The 15,210-nt window shown below is 51.4% G+C and overlaps 1 protein-coding gene across 2 annotated transcripts in view; it reads right to left on the reverse strand.

The window, feature by feature from the left end:
* The window catches only part of Tafa5 (TAFA chemokine like family member 5), a 198,300-nt gene that overhangs the window by 116,955 nt on the left and 66,135 nt on the right, over positions 1–15,210 (reverse strand). Inside the window, exon 1 of one of the 2 annotated variants that reach the window (XM_050130684.1) lies at positions 9,654–9,889. The exons of the other annotated variant lie outside the window; for it this stretch is intronic. Coding sequence (XP_049986641.1) covers positions 9,654–9,744 — 91 coding nt within the window. The 5' untranslated portion in view covers positions 9,745–9,889. Of the gene's footprint in view, positions 1–9,653; positions 9,890–15,210 lie in introns of those variants that run through there. 2 annotated transcript variants of the gene reach the window in all.

A 15,210-nucleotide genomic window follows, 5' to 3' on the forward strand; every position in this document is an offset into this window, starting at 1 on the left:
AAGGTTCTGCCTCGATGATGTTGGTCTCTTCTTAGTTACAAGCTGGTTCTCCAGCCCCAAATGACCAGAACCACAAATTCTTAATTAAAAATATTACACAAATAGCCCTGGTAGAGTCTTTGCTTCCTCCCAAAACTTTAAAAGTCAGACTTCCATCATCTGTGCTGTCCTCAACATTATCATTCAAGCTCTTATAGCTTCTCATTAAGTTCTGAGAAGTCAATCACTTTTCCAGGCTAAAATCCTCCCGTAATTCTCTCCAAAAGACAGCCAGGCCCATCACAGCAATACCCTACTCCTGGTACCAATTTCCATATTTGTTATAGTTTCTATTGCTATGATAAAACAGCACGATTATAACAACTTGGGAAGGAAATGGTTTACTTCATCTATAACTCTAAGGTCATGGTCTGTCACTGAGGAAAGTCTGAGCCAGAACTCAAGAAAGGTAGGAACCTGGAGGCAGAAGCTGATTGCCAAGGCCATAGGAGCACTGCTTACAGGCTTGCCCCTTGTGGCTTGCTCAGCCTGTCTTTTTACATCACCAAGGACCACCAGCCCAGGAATAGCACTGCCTACGTAAGCTAGGCCCTCCTACACCAATCACCAGGCAGGAAGATGCACTACAAGCATGCCCACAGGCCAATCTAGTAGGAGCATGTCCTCAACCGAGGCTCCCTCTCCTCAGATGACTAGCCTGTGACAAGGTGACATAAAACCAGCATCACACAGTTGGTGCATCTCCTCACAGACCTGCCTGTGGTCATCTTCACGCGGGCAGACCGGACTAGTTTGAAAGCTGTGTTCTATTACCTAGTCTAGACCCATGTCTGCCTGTGCCCTTGTCCGCGGGAGCAGAAAACGAATCAGCAGGGAGCTGAAAGTGACTAGGGACATCACTGCTCCAAGGTCTCCTCTGTCCTTCCAGTCACACTAAGTATGGCATGCAATCAGTCACGTGCACAGTCACACGGCTACTCTAGAGTAGCCAGCCTGATCTGACTCACTGGTAAAGTTTCTCCAAAAGATGGGGACCTTGGAGCTTGCCTGTGGCAGTGAACTCATATCCCCGGAGATGGGGCTCGGGATGTGTATGGTGGGTCTGGCCCCCACTTTGTGCTACACTGTTTCAATAAATTGGCTGTTTGCTGAAGAAAAGGCCTAAGATCTCTTGGGCACTGTGAAGGTTGCAGCTGTGTACAGCGGCATCTAGATGGGGCTTTAAGAATGCATCCAATGGTGCCAGGACTAACAACCAGGAGTTGAGCAGGATGCGGGCACCATCCATAAAAGTCAGGCCTTCCTGAGGGACACCATTTCCTCCAGACTGCCAATATTTGCTTGTCCTTCCCTGAAGAAGGTGACAGTGTTTCAGGTTTTGTCATCTCCATGGAGGCACGGTGAGTTTCCAGACAGGATCTACCCTTGAACTTAGAACCAGGTTCGGCTGGGGAGTGGGGCAACCATAGGTCAGCCAATGCCAAGCGCAAGTGACTAACCTTCCTCCCCACCTACCTACACTGTATGACCTTTGCAGCACCACCCGTATGGATGTGGCCCTTGTTGTCATCTTGACACTTAGTAACCAGGTCACCAACCACCTGGAAGAGGTCTGTGGTTTCCATCACACAAATCACTAAATGAACCCTCCAAAAGAGCCAAAGTAATGAGCTTAGGAACAAGGTGTCCCCCAATAGGCCAATGCTCACATCCGTTTTCGCTCCTCTGTGTGACCTAGACCCCAGGTTTGGCCCCAATTCTGAAGTGGACCAGTGTGGAAGTGAATCTGTGTAGCCACTCCGGATCACCTGTCCCTCATACTGGTCACAAGGTTTCACTTTCTTCATAGGAATCCCCTCCCTACAGATGAGATTGTAGAAACCTGCCACTCTCAAAGGACACCCTTGCCCTTCCCCCTCCCCCACAAGACCAGGGAGGATACAGGATGCAGCCAGCCATTCACGATGCTAAGAGGACAGAGAGACAGAGCCAGGTCTTTCCAGGGATGCTCCAGCATTCATCTAAGTTGAAGAAGGCAGGGGCGAAAGGGACCCAGGTGGAAGGAACAGTGGAGCCAGGACCATTGTGTCATGGTTGCTTGGCTGAGACCCTGCTTTCCTAAAAGGGCCTGGGTTACTCTACTTCATGTACCTGCCAGGCTTCCCAGTGACCACTGAGTTTGTCTTCTATTGATCTAGCCTCAGGAATCCAAAGTCCGCCCTTTGTTCTCACTAGGCCACACTTGTCTCTTCATCTGCAAAAATACATTTTCTGCCCTTCCTATGGACAAAGCCTGGCCTCTGTGGTATGCTGGTATGCAGACTGTCCTGGGAAGGAAGGCCTGGCTGCTAGGTGCCAGGTGCAGGACGGGCAGCAACAGCAGAGAACAGGCCTTGGACGGGTCCAATTTCTACCATTCTTCTTCCAGATGAGAAGACTGGAGGGAGAGCACGTGGGGTCTGCAAGTGTGGTGTGTGTTTATTTCGTGTGTGTGTGTGGCCTATGTCTGTGTGGGATATGTGTACAGAATTTCTTTGTATGCGTGGTGTGAGTTTGTGTGGGATGTTTGTGTGGTGTGTGTTTGTGTGAGATATGTGTATGGTATGTTTTCACATGACATGCTTGTGTAAGGTATATGTATGTGTGGCACATGTTTGTTGATAGTTAATGGAACTGGCATGTATCTGTGAAGTATGTGGTAGAGTAGTGTGTGTGTCACATGGTATGTATGTGTTTTACATGGATGTATCTATAGTGTATATTTTTATGTATTCTGTCTGGGGGAAGTATGTATAGATGTTGTTTGCAGAGAATCTGTGTAGTATACCCAGAGTATGGTGCTACCATGTATGTGTGAAGTTCAGCATGTCTATATGTGTACAAGGCCAACATACATAATATACGTATGTACATGAGGAATGTGATATGCTTGTATATGTTATGCATGCATATTCAGTATGTATGATATATACATGTCATATGTGGTGTGTGCTCAGTGTTTACGTGTTGTGCTTATGTAGTATATTGTGTATGTATATGTTCTATATATGTGGTTTGTATGGTTGGGGTATACATGTGTATAAGGTATTAATATGTTATTTATAGATGTGAGATGTACATGCAAAACATATTAATATACGTACATGTAGGCTACATGTATATGAGCTATTAATATGTGACAAATATATGTGGGGTATGTGTGCATATCACATAGCTATATTAATTATATATGTATGAGGTGTCAATGTGTCATATGTACATGTGGGTTACATGTGTACATGGTGTGTGTTAGCTTTACTTGTGCTGTGTTTACATGGTCTACAGTGTATACATGTGTTTGACATGTACTTGTAGGTGATGTAGTTATATGGCATAAATATATATGTTGTATGTGGGTATTGTGAGTACATATGGTGTTAAAATGAGATATACATGTATATATGTCATGTGATAGAACAAAATGCATGTATACAGAACATGTGTTTATGTGGTACATTGTAGCACGAATTCTAATTGCTCTTAGTTATAGAATCCTGAGCCAGATATTAGGGGGTGAAAACTGAAAGATCAGAGAAGCAGTGTGGCCAGCCACTTGAGAGACTTTTTACCTCAACCAATGCTCAGCGAAGGGGCGATCCTGCTCAGACTGCAACTGTCTTCACCAAGCCTCAGACCGCCTCGAGCTCCTGTCTCCTTCAGTCTTACATTATCTCTCTCTCCGCCCAGCCATAGCACTCCTGTCTCCACCTCACTAGTTAAAGGCATGGGATCTCAAGTGCTGGGACCACCTCTGTATGATCTCTGTTTCTCTTTTAGACAGACTCAATCAGGGGTAGCCTAGGGTGGCCTTGTACTAACAGAGGTCCCTCTCCCTCTGTCTCCAGAAATTTGGGATTAAAGGTGTGTGCTACCACACCCTGGCCTCTAGTGGCGTAGCTCTGCACTCTGATCTTCAGGCTAGCTTTAGTTGTTAAAACATAAACAAAATATCACTACAGTACATTAGATGTATTACGGCATGCATATGCCGTGCATAAGTGTTGTGTGTACTTGGTTTGTATGCATGAGGTGTGTGTAGTGCTTGCGTGTAGTCAGGTGGTGCAGTGCCATGACTCATGGACAAGGGTGAGTTAAGCTGCACGTGATATCCAAGTGAAAGGAAGAGAGAAGACTTTGGGGGAGGGGTGGCAAAGTAGGCAGGACGAGGCCTGCAGATGGAAGAGAGAGATCATAACAGGCAGACCTGACTCAGTAAACAGAATGCTAGCTAGCATCAGTGTCCCACAGGCCAACTTGCAGTTCTGTGAGTCACAGTGAGTATTTCATGTATGCTCAAGCCATAGGAAGCCACAGGCTTTCACACGGTACCAATGGATCCACTTGGGTATAAGCAGCGAGAGGGAACGGCCCCCACCATCACCCTCATTCCACAGCTGTATTTTTAATCAAGTTCATAATACATGTTCATAAATTTATATGCTTATGCAAATTACAACTGTACAAACATCTCGGTATTTAATTAAGATATAATCATATGCATAAACACAAACACCTTACTTATTAAGAGGTCAGCGGTGGACATCCTAAGGCCACCCACTCTGACACCCTGTATACACAGATATTAATACCACATATACACAACATACCACCTGGGCCGAACAAGCAGCCAGTTCACCAGAGTCAAGGACTGGGCCTGGCTTTCCAATACCAAGTTTACATCAAAGCAAGATAGAAGACTGGGCTTCCCAGGATGCACAGGGAAGACCAATCATGTCATTATGCAGCCAGGCCCAATGTGTGTTCAGATGTGGCCAGTGTGCTCAGATACCCTAGCACAGCCCATCCCTACTGCAACCTGACTACTCTCAAGGGTCTTCCTGCTGGCTCTGTGCTGGAGAACTGGGAAACTCAGACTCCAGACTCCTGTTCAGCAAGCAACGGTGAGCCGGTCACCTCCGTCACCAACCCCTTTGTGCTGTGACTTTCAGAGCTGTCAGCCATGCAGCCAGTGAGACTCCCAGTACAGTGAGTGTGGGTTCTGTCTAGATTCCATGTGACACAAGAAGTGATCGTAAATGATGATAAAGAAGCCAGTTATTTCCAACTCTTTTCCTATCCCACCCTTCTTTGCTGCCATCCATTCACTTGGTCTCTTGGTAAAGTATAGGGGAAGGCTGGGGAAAAGCAGCCTTCGGGCACTGGGAAGGCACAAGCCCTGTCCTATAACATATCCTTACAGAGCTCTACATCCTAAGAATGGAGAAGGAAGCACTGGGGAGCCCTGGGGTTCCCCTCTGCATGCAACCCTGAACCATGGAGGGGAGGTATAAGATCCAGATCAGCTGTGGGAACATAGGAAGACAGGTTTGGAAAAAACAAACAAACAAACAAACAAAACAAAACAAAAAACCTTTCCTGAAACATTCAGGCTTCATCCCTTCATTACCTTATAGGATCCACGCAGGGGCCAAGCACAGCTCAGCCTCTACCAAGAACAGCAAGGTTGTTCTAACAGCCTCAGGCCCCTACCCAATACCAGTGGACCCCACCAGTCCCCACCCACTGCCACAAGCTGTGCAGGGAAACAGGTATTTATAACAGGAAATACACACACACACACACACACACACACACACACACACACACACACACATGAACGTTAAGCCTGAATATATGCCTGTTTGCCACATGGTGTGCCTGGTCCCATGGAGGTCACAAGAGGGCATCAGATCCTCTGGAACTGGAATTACAGATCCCAGGCTCTTTGCAAGAGCAACCAGTGCACTTAACAGCAAAAATTCTCTCCAGCCCCTTCAGTGAAAAACTTTAATGATTTCTTAGTGCCAGTAAGTGTGTGTGTGTGTGTGTGTGTATGTTGTTCAAATTCTTTGTCAATTTTTTTAGAAGCTGGTCCACAACTGGGAAGATAGGGTTGTTGGTAAAGTGCTTGCCTTGTGAGTGCGAGAGCCTGAGTTTGATCCTCAGAAATCATAAAAAAAAATAAACAAACAAATAAATCAAATGAAAAACCAGGTTTGGAATTGTGGCCTGTAATCCCAGAGCTGGAGAGGAAAAGGGTGAGGGGAGTCCCTGGGGCTCAACCAATGTTGACCTCTGGCCTCTTCATACACATACATATGAGCATACACACATGCACACACACACAAAGTAAATAAACTGATCAATGTCACAGATGCACAAGTGTCCTGGGATGTCTGGAGGGCTTGCACAGATGGTGCTAATTAGTGTTCTCTACTGAGACAAAACCTAGTACCACTGCATACCTGCACAGGGTTTTAAGTGTGTCCCTTTCAGTCTGGCCACGCCACACAGGCTCACAGAATGTGCTTGACTTCCAAAGTAGTAAGCTAACTAAATAAATTAAAGTTGGATCCTATTTGCTCAATCAACAGTCAGCCCTCGGAGCCGCTGAGGAAGATAACATTGGGTGAGGTGACTCCAAGTTCCTGGGAATTAAGATGCTGGGACATTGTGCTGGGGCAGCTGGACACAGGCACTCAGCTCATCCACAAGCTTTCATTATTAACCCGAGAAAGGCTTTTGAATAGCATACTCAGTTAATGCAATACCCACCCAGCCATCAAAAGGATTTACAAGGACAGAGAGCTAAACCTTAAATCCATAGCTAATGGAGACACATAGGGATGTCTCCTCCAGACAAATCCCTGTCTCGTTTGGATCCGAAAGGCCAGAAATCCATGGATCACTATGGACCACTGCAGGTCTCTCTGTACTGGTACTGTTTTCCTAGCCTGATATATATCCGAAACAGATATTGGGTTGCTGTGCCCTACTCTAGGTGCTTCTAAGAGTTCAAAAATGTTTATAAACCCAGCTGTTACCCTAACTCTATGTCCCGAGTCCCACATAAATAAGAAACTGTGGGCACAGCCTCCTGTCCCCTTCTCCTTCCATCCCACACCCTTGTCTGCTCCCACGAGGCAGCTGGATCCAAGCAGGGTTCCCAACACATCACTCTTTCCTTGACCTGTTCTAGCTGAGAAACCAGAGTGCACAAACAAGTGGGGTGGATGATGCTTCAGGAGGGTAGTTAGGGCATCCTACTAATGCCTGAAACTCATGCTTTAGTACACACACCAGCCCCCAGCCCTCTGCCTGCCTCCACTGAGTAGGCATGGTGGGCAAGGCTTGTTCTTACAGAAACTGGACAAATCAGGGCTGCAATTAGGACCACAATTCTCCTCTCTCTGGGTTCACAGCCCTATTCATCTGTGCAATCGCTGCAAGACAGGCCGGCCAGAATGGGATAGATTAGCCACGGGGTGGCCTGTATCTCTACACAAAAGGGAAAGTGTGGAAAAACGGTTCCTTGGGCCCCTCATTCTTCACCCCTGGAGGGGGAGGGGACCCAAATTCATGGAAGTGGCTATTTATACAGCTCTTTCCCACTCCATCCCCAGGCAACAAGTAACAATTGTCCAAGCTGCTTAGCTCCCTCTCCCCTAGCGGATTTCAGTCTGCAGCCCAATTCTCCAAGAAGGGCCCTGTGCCTCCCCTGGGAACCACAGTCTCCAGCCTCTCACTGCAAACCCTAAGGCCTATCCTGAGGCTCCTGCTTCTGTTGCCAGAGACAAAAAAAAAAAATCCATGCAGACAAGGACAGGAATGCCAGCCCTGACCTTTGTGACAGAAAGAAACAGCAAAGGGAACTGGGATGCAGGGTCATAGAGGCAAACACTCAGAGTGGACAACAAGAGCTCACAAAGCCCCATAGGGCAGGGTAAACGCTTGGGCTTTTCCTCAACAGCGAGCTCCAAGACACTGTGCCTTTGGGTCCTATGAGCCATGGCCAGTATGTACCACCTCCTCTTTTACCCTACTGTCTGTCACGACATGATCATGTCTATCCGCATCCAATACCCAGGCTTCTATAAAGGGCTGCCCTGCAAATCCACCCCCTCGGGGGACATACCCCTCCACTTCAGAACACAGGCACCAATGCACACTACTACTGCCCGTGTGACCTCTTCCCTCTTGACCAAAAGACAGAATCTAGTAGCTTAGAAGACTCCGTGACTAGTTCATCCCCACCAGGCAAGACAGAATGAATGGACCCATTCACTGGATCACGTCTCCAAATGACCAGGATCTCTTTGTAGTAAGCAGTAATTGCTTACTACAACATAGTAACTCTAGTAGACTAGATTAAACTCAGAGGAGCCATGGAACCTCAATACCATGCTCTTCCCTAAGATGAATGCCCCAACCAACAAAGAAGAGTGGAAAGCTTTGGGAGAGAACTTGTGGCCCAAACAAAGTCTCAAAGTATAAGGATCCCATGACTTGAAATCTGAGGTATACCATGAGGTGATCCCTCCGCCCCAGCTCTCTGGTGGTGAGGGGGTGCTGAAGGAAACGACTCATATTTTCAGGAAAGAGTTATCTCAATAGCAGGGGACCCCAGCCAGTGGCAGGACCACCCACTCATGAAGTAAGTCACCTAAACTTGAGGAAAGATGGGCCTCCAACTCCAAGAAGGGCCTGGGAGTTCCAGCTGAGCAGGATCAACTACCTGCAGCAAAATCTAGCTAGCTTCTCCAAAGTAACACCTGAAATCAAGAGAGAACAATATGCAGCAGGCCATAAGCCCTCCCAGGTTCCAGGGGGCTCCCGGTGTCCAAGTACTCACTAGTTAGGCCAGGAAGCAGCCAAATGTTGCAAGTCCTTCCTCCTCAGGAACACGGAGCGAGAACAGTAGTTGGGAACCTGTACCAGCACTTTCCAAGGCTCAGTGTTCCCTGCCCACCTGGGGAGTGCTAGCCAGTTCAGGCACAGCCTGTGGACAAGGACACCAACAATAGCCCTAGCAGGCTGTGCCCAGAGGCACTAAGACCAAGAGGTGCTACCAAAGGGCGGGCAGGCAGTTTCCGAAAGTGCCCACCATTTGCTGTCTGCCAGCGCACACCAACTAACTCAAAGGCGGGATTCCCAAAGGGCTACTGTGACCGTAAGATCACAAGTCCAATGTGAGTACCACGTAAGTCTCAACAGAGTCTCGAAAAGTGGATGGGACAACCCTGCAATCTAGAGGGGACCAGGAGAGCAAAGGAACCAAAACTTGCGCGGACCTGGGCATTACGGTGATGAAGAATTTTGCCCACCGAGCCTGAGTCTGATGGGTACCCAGCTCCGCACGGAAAGTAGCATGGGTCTTGTCAGTTTCGCTGTCCTCACCCCCCTTGACACCTTTGCTTCCCCAGCCCCCAATCCATTCAGTCCTGGCCTGCTCAGCACTGGCTTCAGCCAGGCTACCAAGTGGAGCGCTGGTGCCACCTACCGAGGGTCGATGGCATGCGGGTAGGCGCAACTGCCACCGAGCCTTGCGGGGCAGGGGATGGCAACTGCAGCCTGGGCATAAGCCCGGGCTCCGGGACTATACCGGAGCTCGCCAGGCCCCAGTACGCCCGGGCTCGCGCCTAACCCGTGCCACCCGTGAGCCCCGAGAGGCGGCAGATTCAGCGCTGGGCTCTGGGAGGCTCACGCCACTGGTCACTCCAGCCCCGCAGAGCCTCGGCCCACCAAGCTGGCAGTGGTGGAAGGTGCTGGAAGCAGTATCACGCGCAGGGACCGCCGCGAGCAGTGCGGGGACCGCGCGCGCCGGGAACAATTACCTTCTTTGAGGAACTGCGCGTGAATCACCAGGACCAGGAAGCAGCAGAGCGCGGCCCCTGCGAGTGCCCAGAGCGCCTTCAGGAGCTGCATCGCGGAGTGCCAACTCGGCCGACGCCCCCGAAGTCGCGCAGCGAAGGTCCAGGCGCCGCATCAGCGCCCCGCTGGGTGCAGCCGCCGCGGCCGCCCGATCGCGCCCTCCATCCGCCGCCAACGCCGCGCTCCGCCGCGACTGGAGGCGCCACTCCGGGAGGCGATCTGTGTCTTTTGGGCAGGGGGAGGGGACGGCGCGAGGGAGGGCGCCGGGGAGGGGGCGGGCGGGGGCGGGGAGGTTAGCAGAAAGTCTCGGGCCGCGGCGGCCGCCACTCCGGCCACTCGGCCACCATCGCGCGCTGCGGGGCGCCGGGGGCCCGGGCGCGGGGGACTGGCCGCCGCGGCCCCATGAATCAGCCCCGCCGCCGCCCCCGGAGCCGCGCCGCCAGCAGGGCCCAGACCGGCCGCGGATTGCGCAACGGCCCGGCGGGCTTGGGGGGTCCGGCGCGGCCCCGGCGCTGATCGCTTGTCGCCCCGCGCCAGAGATTCTAGTCGCCTTCCTCCGCTGCTCCGCCGCCGCCGCCTTCTCAGGCTCCGCCGCCGCCGCTGCCCGCTCTTGCTCGGGCGGGGGGCTTAGGGGGCCGCTCCGCCGCCGCTGCCACCGCCGCGCAGGGCCAGCCTCAGGGCCGGGGCTGCGCACCGCTCGCGGAGCTGCAGCACCATCGCCGCCGCCGGGGCCCGCGAGGCCGGGCCGAGTCCGCCGCAGTCCAACTTGCACGGCCCGGGAGCCGCCGGGCCGGTCCCCTCGCCCGGGACGGTGCCGGCCTCCGCTCCTAGCCGGGAGAGAGCGCGCCTCCGCCGCCGCAGCCGGGACGAGGCCGGGCCCAGCCTTCCCACGAGCCGCCCGCGCTGGCTGGGGACGCCGGGGGCGACGCTGAGGGTGGCCGCGCCGACAGGTGGGGCCGGAGACGCTGCGCGCCTCGCCGCCCGCGGGACGCCGCTGCTCCGGTGCTGGTGGCGCGCGCCCGCCACTCGGCTCGGCGTCTTTGCGAGCTGCGGCGGGAACGGGAGCGCGGTGTGGGTCTCTGTCGGCCCAGGCGGCCAGGCCGCGCTGCCTCGGACTCTGGCCCGCGCCTGCCGCCGTCTGTGCAGCGCCCGGGCCGCCGAGCAGCCGATGCGCACTGGGCCGCGGAGGGGACCCCGGGGACCCGGCCGCCCTGCAGCGCCCCCGTCTGGCGTGCCGGCGGGTCAGGTGGGGCTGGTCCAGCTGAAAACTGCGGGTCGGGCTCCACCTAGGTGCGCTGGGGCCTCACTGCAGAGCGGCCGGGTTGGCTCTGTTGAGTAGGGGAAGCGAGCCCAGCCCCCAATCCCTTTCTACCCCAGGTCCTCGGAAGAATGCAGAACCAGAAGGAGCACTGGCGGGCTGACGAGCAACTAGATAGGTTTAGAGGAGGCTGCTCTCGGTAGGCGGTTCCGAGGGGTTTGAAAACAGCACACCCTTCCCCATCACATTGTATCCTAGGCCTCCTGTGTGCCCGCCTCCAGCCAGCTGCGGGACACCCAATAGCACAGGCATAGTGAATGCACACAGCCTACCCCAGAAGAAGCCAGCAGGCATTTCCCTGCTGCCGCCTCCATTCTTCCGCAAGGAAGAGCCGGCATTTGTGTCTGGAGGCCCAGAGCTGGAGGCAGTGCTGTCTTTTTTAGAGGGTCCTTCCATGCTAACAACACCAGCACCAGCACGGTAGGCCTGAAAGTACTTTTGTCTGAATAGAATTTCAAATGCCCAGTTTAGGCAGGACTTTGAATAGGAACCAGGGACCTGTGCTTGGTCTTCTGTGTGTCGCTCAGGAGTGGTGTGTGTGTGTGTGTGTGTGTGTGTGTGTGTGTGTGTGTGTGTGAAGTCTGGGGCTCACCTGCTTCACTTAAAGGCCTCTCTCTCTCTCTCTCTCTCTCTCTCTCTCTCTCTCTCTCTCTCTCTCCTTCTCTCCTTCCCTCTCTGCACAAGTGTGTAGGTGGCATGCAAGAAAAGAGGCCAGTTCTGAAGGGCTCTTAGAGGTCAGACAGATAAAACTTATTAGGGTGCACTTGGGGAAATTGAGGCCTATAGTAGCGGGTGACCAGCACCATTAAAGGTAAAGCTGCCTGGGCACCAAACTTGATGTTGTCTGCTGACCAGACTCTATTATGCCCACACCGGAGCCGAGGAGGAGCTGTTCGGAAGTAATTTGTCTCTCTGGCTGCCAACACCCCTCTCCCACCCCAGAAGACATCTAGGAGAGAGAGAGAGAGAGAGAGAGAGAGAGAGAGAGAGAGAGAGAGAGAGAAAGTTAGTCAGAGCTCCTCACCCCCAACCTGAAGAGGTGGCCCAGTCTTGCACCAGTCAAGCAACTGAACGATTCAGGATCTACCATAGGAGATCTACCCTAGGAGAGACTGGGCATTCTCTTGTGCAGTTCGTTGGAGCCCCTCCATCAAATAACTGCCCCCACCCCATCCATTTATATATTCCCATACATCTTCCAGCAAAGCCATCTACACAGCAGCCTCAGGATCCTGCCCCGTCCATCTTAGGAAGTCTGACCTCTGCCAAGGTCGCTGGCCTACTCACTGCACCTGGAACAGTGAGCTCCACCTCAGAGGGCTCAGAGTCAGGCAGGTGCTCATCACACACAGAGACTTGACCCCCAAAAGACAGCAACCAGGAGAGAAGGCCCCACTCCTGACATTTGCTCTGTCTCCAATCAGGCACACATTATTTGAAATCCTGAAAACGGATCACTACCTAAAAAGAACTAACCATTTGAAGGATCCTTCTGTAAACTGAATTTATAAAAAGAGAAGAAAGTTCCTAAAGAAATGCATGGCCCACCAATGAATTCATACCCACTGGATAGAATGGGTGTATCTCCAATTTTAAGGACCCGAAGCATCCTCCCCCAGGTGCCAAGCTCTCCTACTGAGCTGGCAGGCAGTGTTGCTGGTACCCTTTGCAGAAACCACAGGTGAGAAACAGCCTATGCTTGGCACCCAGAGGAGCAGGTGCACTGTACAGAGACAGGGGAGCCCATGGGGCATTCAGCTTAAGCCAGCAGCTGAATAGAGGAAGCCACCACAGGCCTCAGGAGGGGACACCAGACCAGTGCAGCGGACACAGAGGAAAAGACCCTTTAAAAGTCGTTAAGACTGTGACGATGCTGAGAATGAGTATCAAGAGCTAGCAAGCCAGGGAAATCCTGGTGCTGGGGGCAGAGAAGAAGAAGGGGGCTATGAGGAATGCCCCTTCCTCCAGCCATAGCACCTAGAATGCCAGAGTTGGAACCATTTAAGGGGTCTCTCCAGCTGGCCCATGGAAGGGCACTTAGCCAAAGAGCCGCCTCGCCGAGGATTTGTGTGATCAAGGCTCTGTACCCCAGAAACTGTTGCTGCCAGGGAAGTTAGCTGAGTAAACCATGTCGTGCTGCCCAAAGAGGGGACAGTCCCTACATGCGATATGCCCCAGGCACAGGAACTCAGGTGGGGGAAGAGGTATTTTATTTTACATGTCTCTAGGCAAAAATGAACTTGCCTTTAATTAGGCATGGGGGCAGTAAACACAATAGTTTAGTTGTTACTGTGGCTTTGTCACCAATAGAAATCACAGGTATTTTCATATCAAGTTACAGATCTATGGCTATCATAGTACATTGCTTATGTTCACCATTATTTCAAATTACAGTCATTCTACAGCTAGGCTTTTTATGTAATGCTTTAATAAAGACGCAAACATACCCTTGTATCAAAATGGGTTTTTTCTTTTACATTTGATAACTGCATTTAATATAATTGGTTTTCTTGGTAATCTTGCATATGTTTGTGCTATTCTAAGACAGGTTATTCATAGACTTAAGCAGTTAGCCAATTATGCCCATGACCTCTGCCCTCGTGGAAAAGTCAGGGCTGCATACACAGCTGGTGTGGAGTGGGGTGGGATGCAGGGAGTACCTCTACGCAACGCAGCCCAAATGTCTGGGCACCAGAGTGCCCTGGTTGTGAAATTCACCAGGCCAGTCCATTCTTAGACTCTATGCCCACTTCCAAAGAGGCCTATCTATAAACACTACACTCTATTTACAGAGAACACAGGCAGTCCTCTGACTAGTCACTTCGTACTGGTCCCTCGCTGTGCGCTGGCAAATTCTACACCCCGATCATTGCTGTGCACTGTCCAGTTCTGGCCCCTTACAGGCACTAACCAGTCACTGCACGCAGACCATTTATCGTGTGCTGACAAATTATAACTGTGTTATATCCTGCATACCAACCAGTTACTGCCCACTGGCTGTATGACTCCAGCTCCCCTTCCCATGTAACATGGACTGGCAGATGGGATCACCAGGTGTCTCCAGAAAGCCAGGACAAACTAGATAAGAGAGGCTGAAGACACACATTCCACATCTAACTCCAAGAGGACAGAAATAATTCAGGAAAGAATAAAGGAACCATAATAACCCTAAATTCCATCATGCTAAAAACACAAGAAAACACTGTAGCTATCACACAAAGCCAGAAAACGAGAGGCTTAAAAGGAATGTTGTGGTCACGCCTTAAGATGCCGGGGTCAGGTCTTATGTGGTAGAATGTGCAGAAACACTCATTTAGGCCAGGGGTGGAGAATCTATCAGGCCAAGAGTGTGGAGCCTATGGAAGAGAAGCAAAGTAAACGCCTGGGGGTGTTACAATGTGGAGAGGATACCTCATATGTGCAAGTTTCCTATTAAAAATTGTGAAGTCAGAAAAGAGAACATAGAGGGGGGAGTGGTAAGAAATGGAAGGGCTTGCTATATTCTAAACAGATCTGATGGGCAGACCCAGAGCCAAGCAGCCATGAAACCCTGGAAAATCGAATAGAAGAGTATGTCAGTTCTGACCTATCAAATCTGAGGTGAACCGATAATGGGCTTTTGTTCGAGATTGCTGGCTTTCCCCTGAGAGCAGAGCAGTGTCCTCCCATGCTGGTGGGGAAAGAGAAGGTACCAAGGTACTGACCGGCCGCTCTGTTCACAGAGGGCATCTGTCACTAACAGCAGCTGGAGGAACCTTTCCACCCACCCCCACAGGGAAAGCTGACCGGGGGCTCCAGCAGAGAAAGGAATCACAGGGAAGAAGAGATAACCTGGAGACTTTTGAGATGCAGACGAGGCCTGAAGAATATGCACAAAGAGGCACTGAGCCCTGAAATTGGGAAGAATCTCCTTCAACCGGCAAAATCTTAACAGTAAAATACCAGGTCTCTCTCTTTCTCTCCGTGGTTCTAGTCAGTGGTCTCTTCTTTGGGAAGCTCCACGGATGGAATGGGACCGTAAACCCTCTGTTGCTATGCAAGTCTTAAAACCAGCTCGCAGACAAGTCTCAGAAAAAGTCCAGCAGCTAGCCAACCACGGAGCCCTAAACTCATCATTAAAGATGCATGTGCACAGGGGCTGCGGGGACAGCTCCTTGGGTACCAGCACTTGCTCTACAAGCAGAGGGACCTGAATTTGAATG

Source organism: Alexandromys fortis, unplaced genomic scaffold (assembly GCF_014885135.2).
Source record: "Alexandromys fortis isolate MF-2015 unplaced genomic scaffold, M_Fortis_MF-2015_v1.1 scaffold_28, whole genome shotgun sequence".
Classification (NCBI taxonomy): domain Eukaryota; kingdom Metazoa; phylum Chordata; class Mammalia; order Rodentia; family Cricetidae; genus Alexandromys; species Alexandromys fortis.